Source organism: Protopterus annectens, chromosome 4.part0 (genome assembly GCF_019279795.1).
Source record: "Protopterus annectens isolate FY-2018-M chromosome 4.part0, PAN1.0, whole genome shotgun sequence".
Classification (NCBI taxonomy): domain Eukaryota; kingdom Metazoa; phylum Chordata; order Ceratodontiformes; family Protopteridae; genus Protopterus; species Protopterus annectens.
In genome coordinates, this window is record NC_056733.1 from 468917985 (window position 1) to 468944170 (window position 26186).

The 26186-nt window shown below is 42.0% G+C and overlaps 1 protein-coding gene across 1 annotated transcript in view; it reads right to left on the reverse strand.

The window, feature by feature from the left end:
* The window catches only part of CHEK2 (checkpoint kinase 2), a 1207489-nt gene that overhangs the window by 544323 nt on the left and 636980 nt on the right, over window positions 1–26186 (reverse strand). Inside the window, exon 8 of the mRNA XM_044068390.1 lies at window positions 12302–12366. Coding sequence (XP_043924325.1) covers window positions 12302–12366 — 65 coding nt within the window. The remainder of the gene's footprint in view (window positions 1–12301; window positions 12367–26186) is intronic.

The window sequence follows — 26186 nt, forward strand, 5'->3', positions numbered from 1 at the left end:
GACTTGCTCATGTGTAGCCCCCTAAGACTTCCATATGGGAGGATATCTGACCCACACATACTCCTAAATAGTTATTACAAACCCTCCCCTACAACTGTAATCCTAAAATTAAAGGCTAAAAAAAAATGTGCTGAACAGGTGTTCTGAAAACAAGACAAATATGTTATAGTTTAAAATTCCAGCACATCTCATTGCACTAAATAAATTATTTTTTTAGCATACAAAATAGCACATATGGGATATGCCTGGCTACATCCATGATTGGGCAATCAAAGAGCCCTTCAAGTAGAACACTATCAACACTATTACCGAAGTCCGAGGAGACTATAGAGGATTTCCCGGTTTGGTCGATTTAACAAATCCTGTTATTCTAGTAATGTTCTATAAGAGTAATATTTAAAATCTACTCCATTTTTGGGCCTTTGTCCCCCCCACCACTATAGATTTTGTCCAGATTTCTTTCTTGAAGTGGTTAAGTGGTACACATATATGTAAATGTGGATTTGGAAACTGGATCACCTTGTGCATTCATAAACATGACGAGAGAGTGCTTCAGAATATGCAATGGCAGGTTACAAAATATGCACATATTTGTCACATAGAAATGACACTGAACCATGAAACTATCTGTAAACAACCTGCACGAAGAAAACTACACAGGAAAAAAAATTAATATGGCTGATCACTTTTGTTCCTGTAAGGGAAGTTCATTAGAATAATTACAAACCTTTAATTAACACATCATATAACATTCCTTAACCACCACAGGATTCAAAAGCCACATGACTATCATGAGCAAAGTAAGGCACAAATAATGTACACTAGAAAGTTATAAATTGACTTGATAATGTGACATATCGTCATATCAGGAAATATTCTAGAACAAACATCCATGTCTTTATACTGGGTTGTGGGAAACGGAAAACAGGGCAATACGAGTTTTATATTTATTTTGTACCTTTCTCTTTTTTCTGAGTGACCTTGCTGTTACCACATTTACAAGAATGGGGTTGTCAGAATAGGACTCTCACATGGGAAATTCAGACATGGCCCACAAGAAAAATTATTATGCCTAAGAGTTTGGTGATTTTTCTTCTACTTATAATTTGGGACAGTGACTTTTTGTTGCTTGAGAGGTTTTAATTTAGATTATTCATGTTATGGTGTTGACAGGCAAAGCATGATAAACTTTGGTTACCTCTGAAGTTTGGGGTTGTGAGATCTAATAAAATGTTACATTAGTTCAGTGTCCTTAAGAAGTCTAGTCTTTTTGATGGAGCATAGTCTTTAGATTTGGCAGTGTGAATTGTTCTAAAATGAGCCATAATTCCATAGCTTATTTTTGCAGTTACAGTATAAAATACGTTGGTCAAAGCAAACGTTACGGTGTCATGACATTAAATAGGATGAAATCTTTTATTGTTTCATGTAGTCTTTTGTCAGTGGATGGACTTGTTTCTACAAGATCTGTTAAATTCTTATGCAGGAAGTGCTAAAAATAAAATAACTACTAGGATTTTTCTGAATTAATTATGACTAACAGGCAAAGAAAGCAGCAGACTGTACTGATCTTATGGATGGATATTGTGCCTAAGGGATGGGCGATTGAGTAAAAGTGAGTTGACAGTTGTGCATGCCAGTAAACTGGCATTGTGGAATGGGATGTTTCTATACAGTGCTTAGTATCATTCAATTCATTGCCCATTAGTCTTCTAAAGTTTAATGAACATGTGAGATGTCAGTTGGCTGAATGACTATGGGAAGTAGCAGACAAGAAGCATGTGGAGACATTATTAAAAAGAAAAATCACACAATTCATTACAATGTACTGTGTAGAGTATTCAGCATGTGCCACAATGACTGAGCATTTATTTCATGTGAATTGATAAGTATGGCCAGCATTGATCCCACTGTACCATAGCCCCCCCATTTCTAGTTGGCCACACCCCTTCCTGTTGGCCCCACCCATTCAGCTGTCTCCTGCAGCCCCCACTTTGATTTGAAGTCACCAGCCACCACTGGTACAGGACTTGGTACAAGGAATTGAAAAAAGTTTGAAGAACGATTTAAAGATGGGAGCAAATAACTAGAGAGAGAATGGTAATAGAGGGGGATACAGTACAGGCAAAGAGAGAAGAAAAGGGGAAGTAAAAGATCTGCTGTGGTACAATTTTTAGTCAAAGCTATAACACAAGCTGCTGATAAAAAGGGGATAATTAGTAGGGCATATAAAATAATGCACAATCAGAGGAGATTAGAAAAGACTGGAAAGCAATTTACAAGGAATCAATGGGAGGACATACATATGGCTCCCAGGTATGTAACACAGTCCAGCAGGTTTAAGATTTTTGCTTGGAATTGTTTGTATAGGTGTTTTTCCACCCCAAGCAGACTTAAGGAATCCCCCCCCCCCCCCGAGTAGCTAGCAACCACTGGAGGTGTGATGGGAAAAAAAAGGTAACTGGGAAGATTTTTTCAGAGTGTAACAAATTGGCAGATTAAAACAAATCCCTACAGAGTACTCTGAAAAATACTGGGAGAACACATGGTTGTAACTAAGGAAATGATTATTTTCATTAAGTACTGGATCCAAATTGCCTAGACATAGTAAGGCCTTATTAAGTTTAATTCTCCTGGTTGCTAAAAAATCAATCACTAGAAAATGAAAAAATCTAAACCTACTGTATTTGAAATACTAAATATTGTAAAGAAAATAAAATAACTGGAAGAGGGGTCTTAGGAAGATGGATCTTTAAAAAAGGGAAGGAGCAAATTACATAGAAATAAATGGAATTTGTGGGAAAAATGTTCAGGAGGAGTGAGGTTTAAGAGAAAGCAGGAATTGAGTAATTTATGTAACAGTAGATTGAAAGACAGTTTTTATAAATACAGAAAACGTAATGCATTATCTGTGCAAATGGAAAATGTTAATACAGTTTGTTTTCTTTTCTATTAACGTATGTGTGCAAGTCTTATATGATATTTAATTACGATGTTTGAAAAAAATATTTAAAGGGATGGAAGATGCACAATTAGAGCTGGATCACATAAGTCAGGCTTATATCTGTGTTTCCCTGTTGCATGTTTTTTTTTTCAATTCTTTTCAGCACATGCACCTGCAAATTTTTAGAAGGTTAATTAAGAATATAAGCGATTTTTACTTTTGGTGGAAGAACCATATTCCTTTAGATAAATTAACTTTTTCTAACCATAGGAAAGGTCTGAATGCACCTGACTCTTACCATTATCATTACCATAATACAGAGCAATTTAAACTGTGATATTTACTAACATTGCATTCATACAATCTCATATACAACAAACTCATAGCCGTTTCAAATTTTTATACCAAATTCTTTGCTAGGGTGGCAGTACAGCCTTATTTTTGGAACTTGGAAGAAGCCGCCCTATGTTATGAAGTAGGCCACAATAGTGATATACAGCAATGAGACTGGGAAGTCTATATTTTGCCAAAAAAAAAAAAGATAACTTTGATCTGTACCTAGTCTAGAACTGCACCCTGTAAGGTTATACTGTGTTGCAGTTAGATCCAAACTCCTGTACTTTACTGTTATGACCAGGGAATGTAAAATTTTACTAAACATAACATAATTAGAAGCAAATAAACAATAACGGCAGTTGGCAGCACAGCAAACATATACAGTCCACAGGATATTTCAAACGAACCACCTTCAAAGCATAAGGAGACAGCAAAAATCTAGTAATACAAATTCGGTTTAATAAAACAGTAAAAGATCGGTAAGCGCTTTCACCATATAAACTATGGCGTCATCAGACCGTTATAATAAAAGTTTTACACTAAAAACATGCATATAAAGCAATTCTTAATTAAAAACAATTCAAACTCACCAATCCTCACTCATACATCTCCATCCTGAATTTACAAAAACATGATGCCATCACTACACTCATACTCCTTTTTTTAAAGGAAGATTTACTTAAACTGCAACATACATTTACAAATAAGTCCTGTTGCATAATCCCATCACTGCTGATCACATACTTTCTTACCTAGGCAAACCTCTCTTTTTAAATGCAGGTTTTATAGACACAACACTATTGAGTCCAGAGCCTTTATCGGCTCCCAACTTAAGTATCCACCTAAGTTCAGCCTCTTCAGTCCTATTATCAATATTGCCCATCCTCATACCCACTCTTATAACTTCCAGGGCTTTGTACTTCAATTCATGTACCCTATGGCTACCAACTACATATTTAGCCAAGGCATTGGTAACACTGCCTGTCCGGATGCTGTATTAATGTTCCCTAATACGATCTCTGAACATACAGTTAGTTTTTCTAACACAGAACCTCCTGCAGCAGTTACAATGTGCCAGGTAGACTAAGTATTTCATGGTACAGCATGCTTTTACTCTAGGCTTGTAGACCTTAGCCGTATTTGGATGTACAAAGCTAATATCAGAATCTATCAGTCCACAGAAATTACAAGTGCCACAGAGGATAGTGCCATACTCATCAACAACTTCCTTAGCCTCTCTATCAGGGTAGCACAACAGCATTTTAAGTGAATCGCAATTCGTATGTCTAAACCTAGGCATCTCACCCTGAAATGCTGTTGTGCTACCCTGATAGAGAGGCTAAGGAAGTTGTAGAGGAGTATGGCACTATTCCATGTGGCACTTGTAATGTCTGTGGACTGATAGATTCTGATATTAGCTTTGTACATCCAGATACAGCTAAGGTCTACAAGCCTAGAGTAAAAGCATGCTGTACCATGAAATACTTAGTCTACCTGGCACACTGTAACTGCTGCAGGAGCTTCTATGTTGGAAAAACAAACCGTATGTCGTATTAGGGAACATCAATACAGCATCCAGACAGGCAGTGTTACCAATGCCTTGGCTAAATATGTAGTTGTCAGCCATAGGGTACATGAGTTTAAGTACAAAGCCCTGGAAGATATAAGAGTGGGTATGAGGATGGGCAATGTTGGTAATAGGACTGAAGAGGCTGAACTTAGGTGGATACTTAAGTTGGGAGCCGATAAAGGCTCTGGGCTCAATAGTGTTGTGTCTATAAAACGTGTATTAAAAAAAAGAGAGGTTTGCCTAGGTAAGAAAGTATGTGATCAGCAGTGATGGGATTATGCAACAGGACTTATTTGTAAATGTTATGTTGCAGTTTAAGTAAATCTTCCTTTAACAAAAGGAGTATGTGTAGTGATGTCATCACGTTTTTGTAAATTCAGGATGGAGATGTGTGAGTGAGGATTGGTGAGTCTGAATTGTTTTTAATTAAGAATTGCTTTATATGCATGTTTTTAGTGTAAAGCTTTTACTATAACGGTCTGATAAAGCCATAGTTTATATGGTGAAAGCGCATACCGATCTTTTACTTTTTTATTAAAGGGAGTTTGTATTACTGGATTTTGCTGTCTCCTTATGCTTTGAAGGTGGTTCATTTGAAATATCCTGTTGTCTGTATATGTTTGCTGTCCTGCCAACTGCCGTTATTGTTTATTTGCTTCTACTTATTACTGCGGATTTGGGCAGTTGGCTTACTTGTTGGGTATCTCTGCTTTTGTACTAAACATAACATAATGCTGTAACACTTTCTGTGTCTAAGTCATTAGCAGATCAGGCAATCATCCAGATACAGGAAAATGAGTATGTGATGATTCCTCAAATGTGCAAAAAAAACTACAGTTAAACATTTTGCTCATATTTTTGATGCTGCAAACAAGCCAAATGGAAGAGAAGCAAATGAAAGGTAAAATCTGTTACTCAAATCCTCATATGCTTCACCTGAGGTGGTCTTAATAGAATGGAAAAATGTGTGTATGCTGACTCTAATTTCACTATAAATTAATTTTTGTTTTCTCTAAAACAGTGCAGCATTTAAGTTCAGGATTCTGAACTTCATTATAATGAAGCTGTTCATATTCTGAAAACCACAGCATGGTTTCTCCACGATTTGTTTTTCTGGAAGCAAAAATGTTCTGAAATTCAATTCTGTTTCATCATGGTATTTTGAAAGGCACTGTACGGCCCTCTTCGTAGGAACTGTTCCATCCTTTTAATGCAATTCTAGCCTAATGAGGTGGACTGCAAAGAACTGTTAAAACATACAGGTAAATGTTGAAAATGTTTTAAAGAACTTTCTGAAATGGTCTGTAAATACTACCTATCTTGAGACGGTATTTTTCCCAGTTTGCAAATTAAAGCTAAAAGCTGTTTTGAAAAGTATGGTGGGATAGCAGTTAATACTAGATGGAGACTGTAGAGTCAGGAGGATCTTTTCATTACCAAGATTAAAATGCACATAATGGTGGTGAGGATGAAGCAGACTGTCTACTCTTGCTGGACCTTTGTACAACTGTTTCCTAAAGAATTCTTCAGCTAGGATTGTACTTAAATGAATATGGCATTAGTGATCCATTCTAATGTGGATTTTGGGTTACACTTAATAAAATCCTTAAAGACGCCTTAAAGTGAGAGATTAGTGTTAGTATTCTGTTCTGGTCCTCTTAATCAGCCTTTGATTTTATGGACCATGCCATCCTACTGGACTGTTTAGAAAACTATTTTGGTTTCTCTGGAATCCTCCTGGACTGGTATGTCTCATGTCTTTCTGGACACTCCCAAAAGTATCAAGGATTCATTTCTCTTTCTCCCAACCATTAGACTGTGGGGTACCCACAGAGTTCTAGTTTTAGTACTTTGCTTTTCACCATTTATGTAATGCAGGTAGGGGACATTATTAATTCAAGAGCCCTGCATTATCACTGTTATGCAGATCACACAGCCTTACCTTCATTTCCTCATGACTTTACCTCTGTGTTTAATTATTTGACAGAGGAGACAGAAGTCATTCATGACTGGATGGCTTGTAACTGACTCAAAATCAAACTGTTTCTATGGTTAGGCATGCTGCTCTTTAGGATTTTTTTGTGTCTGATTTGTCAACAAACACTTATTACTTTAGTGACAAGCTGTCTTGTATCTTTATAGTGTGTGATTTAGGCGTGATTACGGATGACGGACGAATGCTTAATGAACCAAATTTCAGCTGCTGTCAAGTCATGTTTTCATTTGCAGATCACCACCTAGATCAAGCACTTAATTTCACCTCATGGCCTTCGCACTTCAGCAGATACACTTGTCTCCCCCTATCTGGACTACTGCAATACTTTACATCTAGGGCTACCAGACTCAAAACTTCCCTGCTTGCAACTGTTGACAAACATTATGGCTTGGGTCCATCTTACCTTTATGTTCTGCACCACTAGATTTGTTAGTTGTTTCATCCTATAAGGAAGAATCTTTTACTTGTCAGACTTTTAGACACCGCGGTCCCTATATGTGCTATCGGCTTCCTGACTATCAGTGAAATTCTCCCACCTTGACTGGTTTTAAGAGAAAACTTATCTGAAATAGCCACTTGCTAATATTTGTCTGTTCACCTTTAATATACCCTAGTATTTACTATTCAGCAAGCAATGATATCTTCAAAACATTTATATCATTACAATTTATCTTATTATTTATCTTTTGTTTTAATTATTTCATATTGTACTTTCCTGTTTGTACACTGTAAAATGCCTGGTTACAGGAACTCAAAGCTGAAGAAGTTAAAGAAAGGTCTCTTATAAACTGGGAAATTTCTGGAGAGCACAGCATTGGTATGTGGAATAAATACTTGCCTCCAGATGTAGTCTTCCCTTTCTTTTCTTAATCTGTTAAAATCTCTTTTGTTTGTCAAAAAGTTAGTTGGCACAGTAGCATTCAACAGCTGAGCCTTCATGCCCTCGAGGTAGAAATTCAGTCTAAGATAAGAACATCTAAACAAAGCTACCTTAGTGCATATGCCTTGGATACAACAACCACTGTAAAATAAGCACTCTTTAGCATATCCATTTTTATTTTCTCAGGAGTGGAAATGATCTCCAGTTTTCTCTGCTTTGGAAAAGTCTGAATATTTTCTTGCAACTTAAAAAGACTGGAGCTCTTACAAGTTAAAATGAGTACAAAGTAATTCATGGCCATGACAGAAACATAAGCCAAGCTAAAAACCCTCTTCATGTATCCATCTAAAAGCCATGACCATTATCAAACAGAGCACAAAAAGGAAGATAATCACTCAGACACTGTAACTAACTCAAGTGGAAGACTACTCGTTAGGAAAAAGAAAACCAAAGCAGAACTCTGTTAAAGTAAAAAACATTTTTAGTGAGCCCAGTGAACTTGACCCTGTTACAAGTGCTTTCATCTGTCAATACATACTTCTTTGTTTAAATCTTTGTTTAAATATTATATTTGTTACATACATCAAGCGCAGTGAAGTCCAAAAGTAGGGAAAGAGGTGGGGATGTTGATCACAGCTTTTTATAGGTCAACTCAATGTACAACATGGCCAAGTTCACTGGCTCCACTAAAAAGGTTTTTATTTTAGCAGTGGTCTAGTTTATATACGTATATATGTATAAAAGGAGTATGGTTAACAAAAACCCTTCTTTTGATATTGCTCAGAATCTACAGAAATTATGACAGCAAGCTCAGCCTTCAATTTTTCACACTGAGCAGTTCCATAAGTGGAAATCCTGGCATAATCTGTTAGGTCTAAGATACTGAAGTGCATGTTAGGATGATGGAAATATGTTAGAAACGTCCTTCAACATACAAAACATGAATGGACATTAAAAGTGAAACTGCTTCATTCCAAGCACAGTACTTCATTTTGGAAATAAAAGGGTTACCCGAGAGAAATCCAAATAATTCACCGTCATAACTGATTCACAAGAAATTACATTACAGGGGGGGGGGGGGTAATCAAAAGAAATAATTTTGTCCCAAATCTGGATCCATGTAGGATTCAGTATGCTACACACAAAAAATGTCCTCCTTTACACAGGGTAAGGGGAATAGTAGTAGTTTTTTATTTTCCGCTTGATCCTTAACACATGACATGCTGGTCCTGCAATGGCAACTGCAAAGGCTGCTGTGAACTACTTAATTTTTGGACTAGTTTAAGATAGTCCTCAAATTATTCTTTAATAAAAACAAAGAGTAGGCTAAGAAATTATGTTAACAACGCTTTCTTCTTAGTTAGGTGTTGACCCTGAAAAACTTGTTTGACAGCACTAAAATTATGCATTCTGAACATTTCTCCCATTCAACAAGTTCCTGAATTACAAGTTTGATTTTGTGTGGCACCGATGAAGGTAATGACACCAATGTTGATCATTTTACTTCATATGAAGCCTTAGAAGATGTTGGCAATGCTAGAGTAGCTAGGATGGGGCAAAGGGGCAGCTGCCCCAGATACAAAGTACTACAGGGTGTGATTAACAGATGCTGATTGTTTTTCAGTGCTCTGCATTACTGGCATTCAAATTCCAATATTACATTTGTGATTGGAACTTATGTGCTTATCACTGTGTCACAAAAACTGAAGCAGCTGTTTGCTATATTGTAGCAAGAAAGAGCAGCGTTTTTTCCCCTAAAACCAATGCACTTGGTGTTCTGTGATAGAGGATCTTTTTTTTGTGGTCCTCAATTTACAGTTTTGGGGGATGGCACCAGATCAGGGGGACAGCACCAGGCATCAAAATACTTAGATACTCCTCTGGTTGGCAATACCTTTTACACATCTTTATGCCTGGCTTTTGGACTTCAGTGGTGGAAGTCATCAAAAGTACTTCTGCTTCTTCAAGAAACAAGGAAGCCAACCTTTCTAGTTTTTTCAGCTGCTGCACTTTTTTCTGCAACTCTCAATAGCTTTTGTAATTTCTCTGTAATTTCCTTTTCATAAACAGAATCAGACTTAGCAAAATCTTTTTTCCCTAGAAAGATTCTTTACTGAAAGAAAATCACAATTAAACTAGGTAAATTAAAAAGATAGTGCCCTCAGTCTCTTTTGTCAAAATGTTTTACTGAAGTCTAAACACAGCTCAAAACTCGCAGTATTACTTTACGACCACACACAAACTCTGAATAAAAAGTCTTGGAGACACTTTACCTATTGAAAACACATTTACTGACAGATATGAAAAGGGACGACATGCCTGATAAATTCTTTAAGAGATATTCCATAAATCAGATATTAAGCTGGTACATAAGAATTGGCCCAAACTTAATGCCAAAAAGTGCAACATTGTAGCATTTAGCAAACAACCCTTAGCTCCAGCTTACGGCACTAATAACCATGTTTCAAAATGAAAAACTCTCAGGAGACCTACTTACTTGGGTGGACATCTCCTCACAGTTAACCATTACTTTGCAACAGAGGTTAGAAAATCTTTTTACTCTACAAAACTCATACCAAAAGGTACTTCTTCCAGATCAAATGAACTTCTCACCTCCTTGTACACTACATTGATTAGACCCATTATTCAGTACAACGCCACCCTTTGGGATGCACCTTACTAAAAATATCAAGCAACTGGAATACCTCAGAGTTTTAAGTAAAAAGAGGATGAGCTTAAAAGGTCTGAACTACTAAGAAAGACTGGAGGCTTTATCTCTATGCTGGGTTTAATATGGGAGGGGAATAGATGTATCATGCAACACTTCCCCATTCTCTGGGACAAACTCCCTCTCAGAGTTAAACAGTGTGATACAATGTCTGCCTTTAAAGAAACGGAGCTGGATGAGTACACATAAATTCACCCCTGCTATGACTGGCTTGGCCTTCCCTGAAAAGACAGGCAAAGCAGAAATGGCCTTGTGGCTCATTTGCCTTTGTAATAAGTATAATCTCATGAGAGACACAAACAACAGATATATTCTGCTCTGCAGCCAAACACAACATACTCATGAAAGCCATGCAACAAGAGAGCATTTCAAAACAAGAAGAAGACCTGAAGGTGCATGGCAATGCTATGCGGGAGCTTAAAGTCACATCAGTACCAATCCAAGACAAAAACAGAGTTAGTCATTGAACAGCAACAAGACAGCCAAAGAAAAGAAAAAAATGGTCAGAACAACTCAGTTTCATTAGTGAACAAAATGCAGTGTTATGACATTTAATACTTCCCAACAGAACTCTGTTCCCACACTCTACAAGTTCAAAATGTATAAAACAAAGTACAATGTCAACAGAAAAGTGAATTATGAAACTCATTTGTTACATTATTCATGTAGTTTTGAAGGTGGGCAAGCCCCCAATGCACCTTCATAACTTAGCTAACAATGCATATTAACTCTTAAGATCTCTACATAGCAGACAATGTTATAGTGGCTCTTCCAGGGTAAGACTTCTGTTTTATCCTGAATGGAGTAGTTTTACTTTCTGAAAATGATGGTGAAAAGCAGATATATCTGAGACACTGCATCAATAAGAAAACATGGTGCCCCATTATAGGTAAAAATGGGACAATTTGAGGAATAAACAGATGGATGGGTGGGGCACTTCCTAGAATAACAGCCGTTACATTTCACTGCCTATTAGGCACATACTTCTGTGGTGCAGCAATTGGCATTGTCGCTTTACAGCAAGAGGCTCTCCGGTTTGATTCTCGGCTGAAGTGCTTTCTGTGTGGAGTCTGCATGTCCTCCGTGCGATCAACTGAACATTAAAAGACATGCAGGTAGGTGTGTGAGTGCGTGTGTGCCTTCTCTGAAGGTTGGGCACTGGGCTGGCAACTTGACACAATAAAAATTCACTGCCAATCATAAGCAGACCGGTGATCCATTGTGATGACCCCTAACCAGGAAAAGCCAAAAGACTAAGCACAAACTTCTGCATACACAGTCAAAAATATCAGAAAAGAGAACTTCAGAATTATTTTAGCATGCACAGTTAAATGCAGTACACTAGAAACATTCTCTTGATTGTATGACGGTGCATTTGATGGATGACAGCATTTATCTCACCACCCCAGTTTATCTTTACAGTATGGTCGTCACAGAAAAATGTAGGTGACATTTAAATCACAAAATATAACAATGAAGCATTAATGAGAACAGTGGCCAACTGACAAAGTGAGTTAGATTATTCATGTAAGAAAAACTATGGTAAACAGGATAACAAAAAAGGAAGGGATGCCCTCCATACACACAACTCCATGTTAATAACGGTGCTGATCCTTGAATAGACTGTTGACAAGACCAAGATTCCTAATTTCCAATACCTGAAGAGGCAAGGTGAGCAAGATAAGTCTGGTGGAAACCATAAACATTAGAAAGATAATTAAAAATTCATTCTGGCTGTAGGAACTATGCTAACCTACGATAAACATGGAAAAAAATAAAAAAGTCATATCTATGCACAGACACAAACATTATGCACTAAATTTTCTAGAAAAGAAAATCCAACTCACAGTTCTAACACAATGTAGTAAGCGTCGTCGCCCTCAAAGAAGTTCTCGATCTTGATAATACAAGGCTGAAAAAAAAAACATATATTGCTCAACATTGAACAATTTATGAATACCTAAGCACAAGATGAAGTGAATCTACTGCATCAAATTGCATGCTTTGCTAGAGGTTCAAATGCTGGCATTCTGCAAGTCCCATTACCGAAGTACAATGGCATCACACAATTAAAGGAACAGTAATAATCTGCTGACAACTTACCACTTTAACAGCAATGGTGTTCTTCCTGTTATATTCTGCATAACCCTCTTAGCATTTGCTTCTTGGCCTTTTGGCCAAGATGAAGCATGTTGAAGCATTTTAAACAAATCTGTTAACTGAGTAGGCTCACTTCACCATGCCTGTCCAATTTTAGTGGTGCCAATGAGCACTGTCTGGTTAAGTGGCTTCCTCAAATTCATACAGCAGGAAAATGGAAGTAGAAGGAATCAAACCTTGCACCCTGTATTAACTATTTATAGTCACTTGTGCCTGTACTGTACCCATACTTCTCAAATGTTCCTGATTTTGCCTCAAAATTTTGCTCAGTCTCCCCAAAATATCTGAATAAAAAGTAGAAAATTACAGTGAGAAAATAATGACAATCTTCTTTTATTGCATAACATGTATGCTGAGCAAAGTTATTTCAGTTTTCTGTGTCAACAGAAATCAGTAATAAAAATATGTCCGTGATCAGTGGCATTTGTCTATGATTCTGGATTTAAGTTGAGAGCCATGGGCCACATTCACCTTCCTACCCTTTGGTATACCTATAACAGCTTATTCACTACTTCCTTATTTAAAATGTAAGGCATTGTTCTCGCTTAAAACCATACATCCTACCACTATTTTTGTTCACTCAAAAATGCTACACATCCATGTACTACTTAATGCAAGCATGACATGCATATTGCTATTATATGCCTTTATAAAATATTTCTGCACAACTGTTAAGAATTCAGTTTGAACCAGACAACAAACTATATTATGTGTACAGACATCAATTTCACATCTGCCAATAGTTATGCACTTCTGCTTAGTATATGTCAACACTTATGCGGTCATTTAGTGTCCTGGGTCATGCCTGAAAAGGGCTGAGTTAGACTATCTCACCTACCTGCCCATCAAGTGAAATAATATTAAATACAGACAACCTCTCAAGTTAATTATAGAACTTTACCTGCATTCTTCTGCTGGCCAACTGGCCAACAGCAATCTTACTGCTGAAACTTCCACAACACTCACATACTCCCATTAAAAAAACATACTAACTCCTAGTCATACAAAATGAATGATAACCTTACCAAACATTGTGCAATCATAGAGATGTGGAATTGGGTAAATTAGTTAAGATGATCACTGCAAGGTACAAGCATATTAGCAAAGTTGTAGTATCAAGAGTTAAAGAATACACCAAAATAAAAAAAAAATATTCATCACAAACACAGAAGAGGCAGGGGACATCCAACTTTACCACTTCAACATATTCTACAGGAGGGGTAAGAATTAGTATGCAAAGCAAGGAGTCTGGGTAGGAAGACAACAGGGCTACAGGCAGTGATGCAAGAATGGAGAGTGGATGTGGACAGTATCACAGAAATGAGAATCAGTAACAGGACAAAGATGTACCTGGTTGTAGGCTGTCCAGGAAATAAGAGGAAGAATACTAACGCATGAATGGAAAGGGAAGGGTGGCAACACAAGTACTTTGCTAGTTAAGCTGAAAGAAGGATTGATACAATGCAAAAGACCCCCTCGGGCAGGTCAGGGTAAAGAGGATGATAGAATGAAGGAGAAAAATAAGTGGTGTAGAAGAAAGATGGTTACAGATATGAAGATTTGAATCTGCCAGATGCATACTGGGAGATTCCATGTTTCAGGGTAGAAAGGGAATGGGAGATAAGGACAGACCTGCAATGTCAAGTGATTTTATCTAATTGGTGCAGAGCTGTACTACAAAAATTACAATTCTGAAAGTGGTCCTAACCAAGATGGGATGGTCAGGAATGTCTAGGTGAGGGTGTAACCATGACACTATGTGATTCTGAGTGATGAGGAAGGATAAGAACACAAGGAGAAAAATTGAGTAGGACTTCATGGGACTGCATTAGTGTACATTCCTAGGGAAAGGGCCAAAGTTTATGTAGCAAAATGTGAAAAAACATGAGGGAGTAAAGCTATGAAAAGGGTCAAGAATGTAGTACTCGAGGCTTTGAACAAGGTTTTGAGGAGGAGGAGACAAAAAGACTGGAAGGTATGTGTGGCTACAAAGGAAGATGAACCTAGTGATTACACCAAAAGATAGGACATGCAATATGTGGTAAACAGATGGTGGTAGAGTAGAGAAGCACAGTAAAAGAAGGAAAGCAAGGGGAGAATAAATTAGGTTGATGATCGTAAAGGCATATTGTTAAAGAATGCTGGCAGAAGAGATCAAGACAGGGAAAAAGAAGTTGTCTTACCATAACGTTCCATCTGTGTTGTAGATCTTCATTTATTCGCTACTGATAGGACTTCAGTTCCGTACTCAGAACTGACATGGCCGGTACCAAGCTCATGCCAGTCAAAAAACTCTCAGCTAAGTCTTACCCACAATGCCCCTCTCAGTCTCTTCAGATCGAGTTTTCCCACCCTTTTAATATAGAAAGATTAATAGTGATAGTAGGAGGCTCTGTCTGAGAAGACGACCTAACTAATAAGTAGACCCTACAAGTCCACCAGGAGTCCAGGCAGGGGGAAGGAGAGTGGGAAGTAATGAATGAATGAAGATCTACAACACAAATGGAACGTTAACTTCTTTATCTGAAGTTGTAAACCTTCATTCATTCCTTACTGACAGGACCGAGTCCCCAGCTACTTGAGTCCTGGGTGGCCCTAAGGAAGGACCTTCCTGAGCACCACAGAACCAAAAGATGCTCTTCCCCTGGAGGCCAAATCCAATTTGTAATGGGTGATAAAGGTATGAGGTCTTGCCCAAGTGGCTGCTGCGCAGATATCCATAGAGGCTCTGGAATGAAAGGCCACTGATGTAGCTATCGATCTAGTAGAGTGAGCCTTTATTTTAGAAGGCAAGGACACTTTGTTTTGAAGTTAGCTGAAAGTAATAACGTTTCTGAGCCAAGAAGATAGTCATTTTGGAAACAGGCCTACCCATTCTGGGTCCTGCAAAAGCTACAAACAATTGATCCATTTTTCTGAAAGATTTAGTTCTGTCCAAGTAGAAAAGTTGCCTATGAATATCGAGGGTATGCAGAAGGTATTCCCCTCTACTTGAATGGTGGGAAAAGAAAACCAGTAGGTCAATAGATTGGGTGATGGAGAAACCAGAAGTGGCCTTGGGCAAAAAGGAGGGGTTAGTCGTAGAGAGACTCTTTCCCTGTTGAAAATCAAGTATGGTCTCTTGACACTCAAGGCCTACAACTTGGATACTCTTCTCGCTGAGGTAAGGGCTACTAGATGCAGAGTTTTCCAAGACAAAAATTTCATATCACAGGAGTCAGAAGGCTCGAAAGGAGAACTTGTTAACAACTGAAGCACCAAAGTCAACTCCCATGGCTCTATAGGAGGCGTGATAGGAGGTTCAATATGTAATGCTACTTCCATGAAGGTTTTGCACAGTCAGTGTAACATAACAGATGAATGGTCGATTCCAATGTGAAAATTTGCAATAGCTGCTAAATGCAATGTAATAGTTTATGCTGAAGCTCCTGCATGCAACAGGGTAGTGAGATATTGTAGGATCTTCTGAATAGGCATAGAAAAGGGGTCCATGTTTTGTTCTTTGGCCCATCTAGAGAACTTAGTCCACTTAATGAAATAAATTTTTCTGGTGGATAGTTTGTGCGAAGCCAGAAGAATCTCGTGAACAGGGGATGAAATATCAGGTAGTCTGGCAATCATCGGAACTGGAGAAACCAAGCTGTGAGCTTGAGGCTGTGGAGAATGGGGTGAATCAGTCCCTGAGGATGAGACAGCAGTCCTTGAGATTGATCCAGGATCCACTGGCTGTGAATCAGGTGAGGTCATAGGAATGGGAACCAGACTTGACGGGGCCAATAAGGGGCAATGAGGATCACTTTGCTTCTCAACCTTTGAGCTTTCTGTAGAAATTTTAGGATGAGAGAAAACGCATACAGTAGACCCGGGGGCCAATTGTGCATCAGAGCATCCCTCGGTGACTCCCCCTGAGGGGGATCAAGGCAAAGTAGCTTATGCATTTGTTGTTCGGGGGGGAAGCAAATAGGTTGCAAAAGGCCTGCCTCAGCGATGGAAGATTTGTGCCGCTATTATCAGAACGAAGGATCACTTGTGAAGCATCAAAATGTTCCTGCTCAGATTGTCTGCAATAAGACTGGAGCTCCTGGGAATGAGCGTTGCTATGAGAAAGCAGTTGGAAGCCATCTCCCAGTACCATATTCTCATGGCTTCCCAACATGGGGTAAGACCTGGTTCCACCTTGTTTGTTGATGTACCAGACGACTGACATGTTGTTCAATTGAACTGCAATGGTCCCGGAAGCAGTGGATATGTGGAACGCTTGCAAAGCTAACAGAACTGCCCTCAGTTCCAAGACATTTGTGTGTTAATTGGCCTCTATGGGGGACCAAGTGCCTTGGACAGTCTTTGCCTGGAAATACCCCCCCCCACCCCCACCCTAACAGGGAAACGTCCTTGGTCAACGTGGCCCTGGGCTGGGGGAGACGGAACGGTTAGCACCAAAGATTTGTTTCTGGCTTCATCCACCATAGCATTTCTTTCTTGCAAAGGTATGCAAGGCGTATCAAGTGGTCAAGTGGGTGGGTTAAGATCAACCATTGTGATGAAAGGAGCCACTGTAATAGTCTCATGTGCAACCTCGCCAGTGGTACTAGGGTAATAGTTGCTGCCATACAGCCTAATAGTTGTATTATAAGCCGTGCTGGTACAAATGTCTGTGGAAGGAGAAAGTACAGTTGTGTACACTTACCATAAAATGTAGATGTTCGGGTGTATTCATTGTTGCAGTCATCACATTTGGGTTATCCCTGTCAGGGTAGCCCTCGGCTGGCCTGAATACCAGAGACTTAGTATTTCTGCATTGGTTGCTGTCGTTTAAGGACTGACGTCAGATCATCAGTGGTATAAAGGGAGGCATCCAATGCCATTACATCAGTTTTTCTTGCCCTAACCTGTCAGGAGACCCCAAAGTAGGAAGCCAGGCTCTGGTGGCAGAACTCCACCAGTGGAAAATAAATACCAATATGTCCCTTGTAAGGAAAGGAGAACAACAAGGAAAAAAAAGGATGAAAAAGAGAAAGGTGGATGGAGGGAGGGAAACCAGGACTGCAACATTGAATACACTCGGACATCTACATTTATGGTAAGTGTACACAACTGTACTATGTTCTTAGTGTTTCACTGCTGCAGTCATCAAATTTGGGTAGATTCCCAAAGCTGAGGAAATGGGTGGAGGCAGTCCCGGAAGCTAGGGGCTGACTAGCATGCCCTGCAAGACTGCAGAAGCAAACCCTGCCTTGGATTTGGAGAGGACAGGCAGGTGGTAATGCTTGGTAAAAGTATGAACAGATGTCCAGGTGGCAGCCTCCAGGATGTCCCTGGTGGGGACTCCTCTGAGGAAAGCTGCAGAGGTGGAGGCTGCTCTGGTGGAGTGCATCCTGACACTCCCTTGGGGGGAGGCCTGCCATGCTGTTTGTAGCAGAAATGGATGCAGTGTGTTATCCATTTGGAAATCATTTGCTTGGAGATGGCTTTGCCTTCTGCCCCTGAAGTAAAGCTAACCAGCAATTGATCAGACTTTCTGAAGGGTTTAATCCTGCCCAGATCGTATCTGAGCTCTCTGTGTACATCTAAAGAGTGCAGAATCCTTTCCCCCTTGTTTTGGGGGTTAGGAAAAAAAAAGTGGGTAAATAGATAGATTGGTTGAGAGCTACACTGGACACCACCTTGGACATGAAGGATGGATTACTTCTGAGGGATACCCTGTCTGCATGGAAAATGATGAAGGATTCCACAGCCATGAGTGCTTGCAGCTCAGAGACTCGTCTGGCTGAAGTGATGGCCAGGAGGAAGGCCATCTTCCAGGAGAGAAATTTTAGCTCTGCAGAAGAAGCTGGTTCGAAAGGGGGCAGGGTGAGCTTTTCCAAGACAAAGTTAAGGTCCCAAGCTGGTGTTGGTGCCCTCCTGGGAGGCCTCAAGTTGCTAGCCCCTCTGAGGAAATGTTTAATCAGAGGGCATGAAAAAGAGGCTGCTCAGTGGGAAAATGAGCAGAAATAGCAGAGGCATGAATTTTTATAGAGGAGAAAGAGAAACCACTGTGTAGTAGGTCAGCTAAGTAATCCAGGATAAGAGGGGATGGAGGGCTGTGACGTATTGGCCCACTTAGCCTGGATCCAGGTGCAGAACCTTTTCCATTTATCTGCATAAGACTGTCTGGTGCTAGGGCGTCTGGCCTCTTGGATAACATCGAAAAGCGGTTTACTGAGGATGGCAGATTGGTTAGGGGTTAGGGTATAAGCCAAGCTGCCAAAATGTCTGCAACTGGGGGTGCATGAATACCCCTTCCCTCTGGGTTAGGAGGTTTGGAATCCGAGGAAAATTCCATGGAGGCAGCGGGGACAGGCTGCTCAGCAAGGGGTACCAGTGCTGTCTGGGCCAGTCTGGAGCTATGATAATGGTCCTTGGTTTTTCCTTCCTTATTTTGAGCAGTACCCTGGGAATGAGAGGTGAGGGAGGAAAGGCATAGACTGACAGGTTTACCCAGGAGAAGGACAAGGCATCCACTTTCCAAGCCATGCAGTGATGTTGCCTGGTGCAGAATTTGCTGAGCTAATGGTTGGTGTGGGAGGCAAAGCGGTTGACCTCGGGGGTTGTCCATTTCTGAGTTATTAGGAAGAAGGTGTTTCTGTTGAGCTGCCACTCGTGGGGGTCCAGAGCTTTCTGCTTAATTGGTCTACCAGGGAGTTGAGAGAGCCTGGCAGGTATTGTGCTAACAGGTGTATTTGCATGAAGAGGCTGTGAACCAAAGGTGTCATGGCCAGCCTGCACAGCGGGTAGGAGTGAGTCCCTCCCTGCTTGTTGATGTACCACATCAGTGGTGTTGTCTGTTTTGATCCGGAGAACCCTTGGAGAAAGAAGGGGTTTGAAAAGGCCTGCTGCACAGCCATCATCTCTTTTTGATTGATGTGCAGGGGGAGTTGCTGGGGGTTCCATTGGCCGTGTATGCACCTGCCATCCAGGTGTGCACCCCAAGCTTAGTCTGATGCATCTGTGGTGAGGGTCTGGGCGGTGAGGTGTGGGGAGAAGGACAGTCCCTTGTTGTAGGAGCAGGCTGTTGCCCACCAAAGAAATTCCTCCCTCAGACTAGGAATAATAGGCAGAAGAGTTTGCAGATCTTGAGAGTGTTGACACCAAAGGCTCTTTAGGTACCACTGAAATTTCTTCATACGTAGTCTGGCATATGGAATGAGGAGAATGCAACAGGCCATGACCCCAGGGCTTGCAGGATTTTCCTTGCAGAAAGCTGGGGCCTGGTGGCCAGTTGAGAGAAGTAAGCTGATAAGAAAATTTGTTTCTCTGGTGTAAGACATGCCATCTGGGATGCTGCGTCCAGACTTGCTCTCAGGAAGATTATCCTTTTGGTGGGTACCTGTTCGGATTTCTTTTCGGTGATTGGGTACCCTAAGGAGGTTAGTACGTCCTTTACAAAGGCCAGGTCTTTGAGCAGCTTTTCCTGGTTGTCTGCCTGAATAAGGCAGTCATCTAAGTAGGGGTAAGTTTGAATATTTCTTTGTCTGCAAAAGGCAATGGCCAGAGCCAGGCATTTTGTGAAAACTCTGGGAGCAGTAGATAAGCCAAAGGGAAGCACAGATAACTGAAAGTGTTGAGATCCTGCCCTGAAGTGGAGATATTTTCTGCAGGAGTCCCTGATAGGAATGTGGAGATAGGCCTCTTTTAGGTCCAGGGGGCTAGCCAAGTGTCCTTGGACAGCATGGGTAGCAGCTGCTTGAGGGTGAGCATTTTGTATTTTTGGAATCACCAGGACGGTGTTTAGAATGGCTGGATCGAGGATGGGGTGCCAGGTGCCCTCTTTTCTGGGCACCAGAAAAAGTCTGGAGTAGAAGCCTTGGCCTATCTGCTCTGCAGTAATGTGCTCTACTGCCCCCAAGGAGAACAGGGAAAGGATTTGCTTTTGAGCCTCTGCCCACTGATTTGGTGGTAGCTCTGGGAACCCTTTTGGGGTTGGAAGGGTGTGGAAGGAGAATTTGTACCCCTGAGACTCAATGTTCAGAACCCATTGGTCCTTGGTAATGGTGGCCCAGGTACTTGAGTGAAAGGAGAGTTTTCCTCCTAGGGGTATGTGAAGGTAGGCAGAGGCGAGGTCGGGAGAGGGCAAGTCATTGTAAGTTCTTACCATAAGGGGTTGGCTTAGAACTCCCTGGTCTAGAAGCGGAGGAAGTCCACTGCTTAGATCTCTGTGACCCGTGGGGCTGCTGTCTGGGGGGGGGGGGGTCTGTTTCCATGGGGCCTAGGCTGGCCCTGTCTACTCAGAGCAGGAAAGGACCAGTGCTTGGAGGGAAAATGCCTGCTGAACCTAGGGGGCTGGACCTGTAAGAAATCTTTAACAGTCTGCATAGATTTTGCTTTTTCTTACATCTTTTTTAAGACATCTTCTGCTTTAGTACCAAATAAGTTATCTTTGCGCAAGGGTGCATCCAACCGTTTTGATTTGACATGGTCTGGCAGGGGTTGTTCCTTAAGCCATGTATGTCTTCTAATGACAGATCCGGTGACTGCTGCCCTGCAAGAAGCTTCTAGGGCATCAAAACCACAGTGCAAAGTGTGTTTAGTTACTTGACCAGCAGAATGCATTAAGTCCTGTAAATCTTTAGACACTGCCCATGCAGGAAAGGAGGACATTTGTTGTTTAAGGAGTTCCAAGGTATGTTGCTGATACTTAAGCATATGGAACTTTAGTGCCCTGATAGCAAGAGTAGCTGAGGTGTATACTTTTTTACCCCATCTGTCCAGTGCTCGGGCATTCCTGTCTGAGGGGGTGGGATTCTTAGCTGAGGTTGCTTTAGGCCCTTGAGTAATGACTTCAGGGTCAGCTGTTGGATTTTTAAAAAGATATTTGTAGAGAGTCAGGGACTCTGCAGTACCTGTCTGGTTTTCTGCGAGCAGGAAGGAGGGTGTTTGGAGTCGAGGTGGATTTAAGGACATCATCCACCACATCTAGGACTGGGGGGATGGCTAAGGGCCTGTGTTTTGGAAGGTCCAGGAACTGTGAGTCTCTTTTTAGACTGTGGGTAGTCTTGACTCTCCCACTGGAAATGCTCCATTAAGGTGTGCAGGGATTCGAAAAAAAAAAAGCCACAAAGGTACTAAAATAAACCAATAAATCAATCCAAGGTACCACAAGACCAAGAATAAGCTGGAGTTCTTGTAAAATCCACTTTAATATAGGCACAAACACACGCATTAAAAACCAGCGTTTTCGTTTAAATCACTTCATCTGATGAAGTGATTTAAATGAAAACGCTGATTTTTTTAATGCGTGCGTTCATGTGTTTGTGCCTATATTAAAGTGGATTTTACAAGAACTCTGGCTTATTCTTGGTCTTGTGGTACCTTGGACTGATTTATTTGTATGAAGGGATTCCGAGAGGCTAAAGGAATGGATTCCTCTGCATCAGAATCCTCATATGTGGAGGGTGGCTGCCTTCATAGTCAAATGCATCGGATTCATCTGACACTTGTTCAGCCAAAACTACATGAGACAGATCTCTTTTCCTTTCTGAGGGAGTGGCTTGGCTTCCCCCTAATCAGCATGATAAGATCTTCTGCCATTTTAAGCATTTGAGACTGAGGCAAGGGAGCAGGCGCCTGAGAATGGGTAGTCAGTTTCTTGGGTGTGGTTCGACCCCTGGGCCTAAGGAACTCGTTTTTTTTGAAAGAACGGAAGCTGTGAAAGAAGGCATTGGTTTATGTCGGTATTCGGTGTTGCAGAGGACTTTCTCAGAAGCCGGTGCGTCTGCACAGCGGCTCCGGACCCATCGAAGGTAGAGACGACCGCAGGAGCCTTAGCTAAAGAAGAAAAGTTATGCAGCATACTGGGACTCCGAAAGGGTATTCATAGCGGCCTGCAAATTAAATGAAGTGGGCATCAGGGGCTGCAAAAGCACCTCACTGAGTTCTGGAGGACTGACCAATAGCTTAACAGAAGTGTCATAGGAAGGTTTGGTCCTGTGCAGTCTGCCTCTGTCTTTATCTTTACGTTTTTTCAGATCATCTGCTGTTGGATGGCTACCGAAGCCATATCGGGATTCGAGGACTGTAAACAGAAATAACTGGCTACAATAAGGGCCGGACGAATAGTTCTGGCATTAAACAAAGCACAGAAGTGGCAACGAGGGACGTTGTGGTCTGGGCCTAGACAAGTGATGCAGTAAGAGTAAGAGTGGAAGTCCCAATGTGGTATTTGCTTTCCAGAGGCGAGACAATTAACTTTTTTTGACATTGGTTAGTGCAAGAAAAAAGTATCCCCAGTGGGGTTCTTTGCTTTCGAAGACTTCAACTTCAATTCAGAAACGAAACTCAGGTAGCGGCTGACCAGCACTCGTGCGAACTGCTTCTGCTTCGGGCTCCACAGCAAGAAAGATTGATGTAATGGCATCAGATGCCTCCCTTTATACCACTGACGATCTGACGTCAGTCCACAAGCGACAGCAACCGATGCAGAAATATTAAGTCTCTGGTATTCAGGCCGGCCGAGGGCTACCCTGGCAGGGATAACCCAAACATGATGACTGCAACAGTGAAACACGAAGAACATCTTGAATCTGGTTTCTTATTTTTGAAAGTCTGTGAGGAGGAAGGGAAGCTTGACAGGACACTGTGTTGAAGATCGCTCCAATGAATTCCAGTGTTCTTGTTGGGGAGATGTTTGCTTTTTCCATATTGATTATGATACCTAGGCGAAGAGCAAGGCCTTGAGTGTAAGAGACTGAGAATGAGAAGATTCCTGGTCGTGGCGGTGAGGAGCAAATAGTCTAGATATGGAAACACTTGGAATCCTTGTAGTCGGAGATGAGCTGCTAAGACTGCCATACATTTGGTAAACACTCTGGAGTCTGTCGAGAGACCAAAGGGAAGTACCCTGAACTGGTAGTGATTGGCTCCCAGCTGGAAGCAAAGGAATCGCCGGGAACGTTTGTCCATCTTTATGTGGTAATACGCGTCCTGGAGGTCTATAGAGCACATCCAGTTGTCCTTCCCCAGAAAGGGGAGAATGGACTGCACCGTGATCATCCAGAATTTTTGAGGTTTGATGAATTTGTGTAGTAGGCTGAGATCCAGGATTGGCTTCCAGTCCCCTGTCTTTTTTGGCACTAAAAAGAACCTAGAGTAAAACCCAGATCCTATTTGGTCTGGTGGGACTGGCTGGATGACTCTTTCTTAGCAGCTTTTCGATTTCTAAGGCTGCAGCCTCCCTCTGATCACGTGGAAAGTTGGGGATTCGTTTTATGGGTCTGGGAGTGAGACTGAAAGGGATACGACAGCCTCTGGATATTATTCTCTGCACCCACGCATCTGTTGTTATGAGTTGCCAAGCTTGCAGGTGCAGAGAGAAACGTTCCCTGACTGCTTCCAGAGGAAAGCAATTAGGCTGCTGTTCAGGAGCGCTGGAAGGGTCAGCCAGAGAAGGAATCCCTAGCGCCCTGGTTGCGGGACCCTCTCTGCCCCAAAAGGGATGTCTTCCAGATGAGTTGCCACCTCTGCCCTGAGGGGATTGCTAGTCATGAGTGTCACGAAAAGATCCTTGGGACTTCTTGAACCACAATTTCCCTCTCCTCTGATTCCTGGAGTGGGATCTCTGGGGGGTGGAAAAACGCATGCCCCACAGCAGACAAGGTCTTTCAGTCTTTCTCACTACATGATAGTGTGTCTCTTACTTCGGGACCAAAAAGGGAAAATTCATCAACAGGCACGTTGACAAAGGAAGATTTGAAAGGGTCCGTGAAGTCACACAAACACATTCAAGCATGTCATCTCACAACGATGTCCAATTAGGCTGCTCGTGCTGCCCCCTCAGCAGTATGAGAAATCAAGCGCATCGAGGAGTTTGAGATGGATTCTAGGGTAGCTAGCTGGGAGGCAACAGTATCGCGCACTTCCTCAGGCAGTACCCCCGCCAAAGAGGCAGACATTTCTGAGGTTAGGTCTCTTTGGAGGTGAGAGAAGTGCGCCAGGTAATTCAGCAACCGAATGGCAAAGGTCACTGAAGCGTAGGTCCACTTCCCCACTCTGTCCATAGCCTGAGACTCCCTGTTCAAGGGATGAACAGTGGAACTATCTTCTGCCAGTTATCTCTTGGTGGCCGCCGCCACGAACATCGAATCTAGTATCAGCTGTTTGGACCAGTTGGGTTGGTCTTCAGGTGTGGACAAAATTTTATCTGGCCTCAGGGGACAGGTTCTATGTTGTCCAGGGCCTTCCCAGGCACACTGCACAATAAAGCCTAATGAGCTCATCTGCAGGTGGGGTCACCCAGGAAGTAGATGGTTGAGCACGAAATTCCTGCAAGAACACAGATTCCTCCGAAGGGTTGGAGGGTTGCCAGTCTCCCCTCTGGGAAGGTCTTGCTGCTCCCGTGCTCAAGATCCCAGAGTAGGAGGTTGGGACAGCTGCATGCTAGAGGGGGGGTTCTGGTTCCGATGCCAATGGTGCCAACTGCGAGCCTGTTGAAGCGAGGACCCTCTCCATCACCTGAAAAGCAGGCCCACCCGAGGAGGGATGGGAGCCTGGAACTGAGAACGACGACCTCGGAATCGGGGTCACACCCCACCCAGAGGTGCACACCTCCAGGTGAGAAGCTCCTAGAGGACCGGTAGCTGCTGGCAGGGCCGTGACTGTAGACAGCACCACAGAAAAAATTGGCGCCAAACTATGTGTCACGGTGCTGATAGCCCAATCACTGCTCCGAGGGTGCACCAGTTCTAAAGGAGCCATGGCACCAAGAGTTATCAGTGCCGACAGGGAAGCCTCCGCTGTTGGAGCAGAGACAGAATGCACCGGAATGGACATCCGTAACGAAGTCTCAGAGACCTGGGAGGAGGTCGGAGGAGGATAGACAGGTGAATACACCGTGAGAGCTTCTGTTCTAAGTGGGAGGGAAGACCTAATCATGGTCGGTAATCCTCTAGCTGCCAAAAGTTGGTCCACAACCCTCACTACATCTGGTTCCGAAAGACTCATGGTGGATCTGAAGGAAGCTGCTGATGGAGATTCTGGTCTCCCAATAAATGGACTAAATTGTTCTACCAAAAAAGGGTCATAAGGAGGAGAGTACCTGGTTCTGGCAAGGTGCTCAATCTTTGGAACTACAGGTGTCATCATAGGTGGAGCCGTGTAAGACATCGGTAACCATGGCCGGGGATGGTGCCGATGCTGGTACAGTGGTAGGGGCCTGTGTCATAATCAAGGTCGGCACCGAGGGAGAAGACAGGGACCATGGTGCCGAAGCAGTCTTCGCCGATGGCACGGGAGAAGCCTGGTGTTGTCTCGGTTACCAAAGAGGACAGATATGTCGGAACAGAGTGACTCAGTTTCTTTTTATGTTTTTTTACATCCTTATGCTTAGGAGGTGGTGAGACCTCCATCCCAGAAAGAGCCTCCAAAAAGGGTGTTTTCAGCACACTCTTCAGAATAAGCTTGTTCCTACGTTCAGCCAGCATACGGTTGCTGAAGCTAAAAAGTACAGTTGTGTACACCTACCATAAATGTAGATGTTCGAGTGTCTTCACTGTTGCAGTCATGACTGTAGGGTTCTTCCCTGCCAGCAGGCAGCCCTTG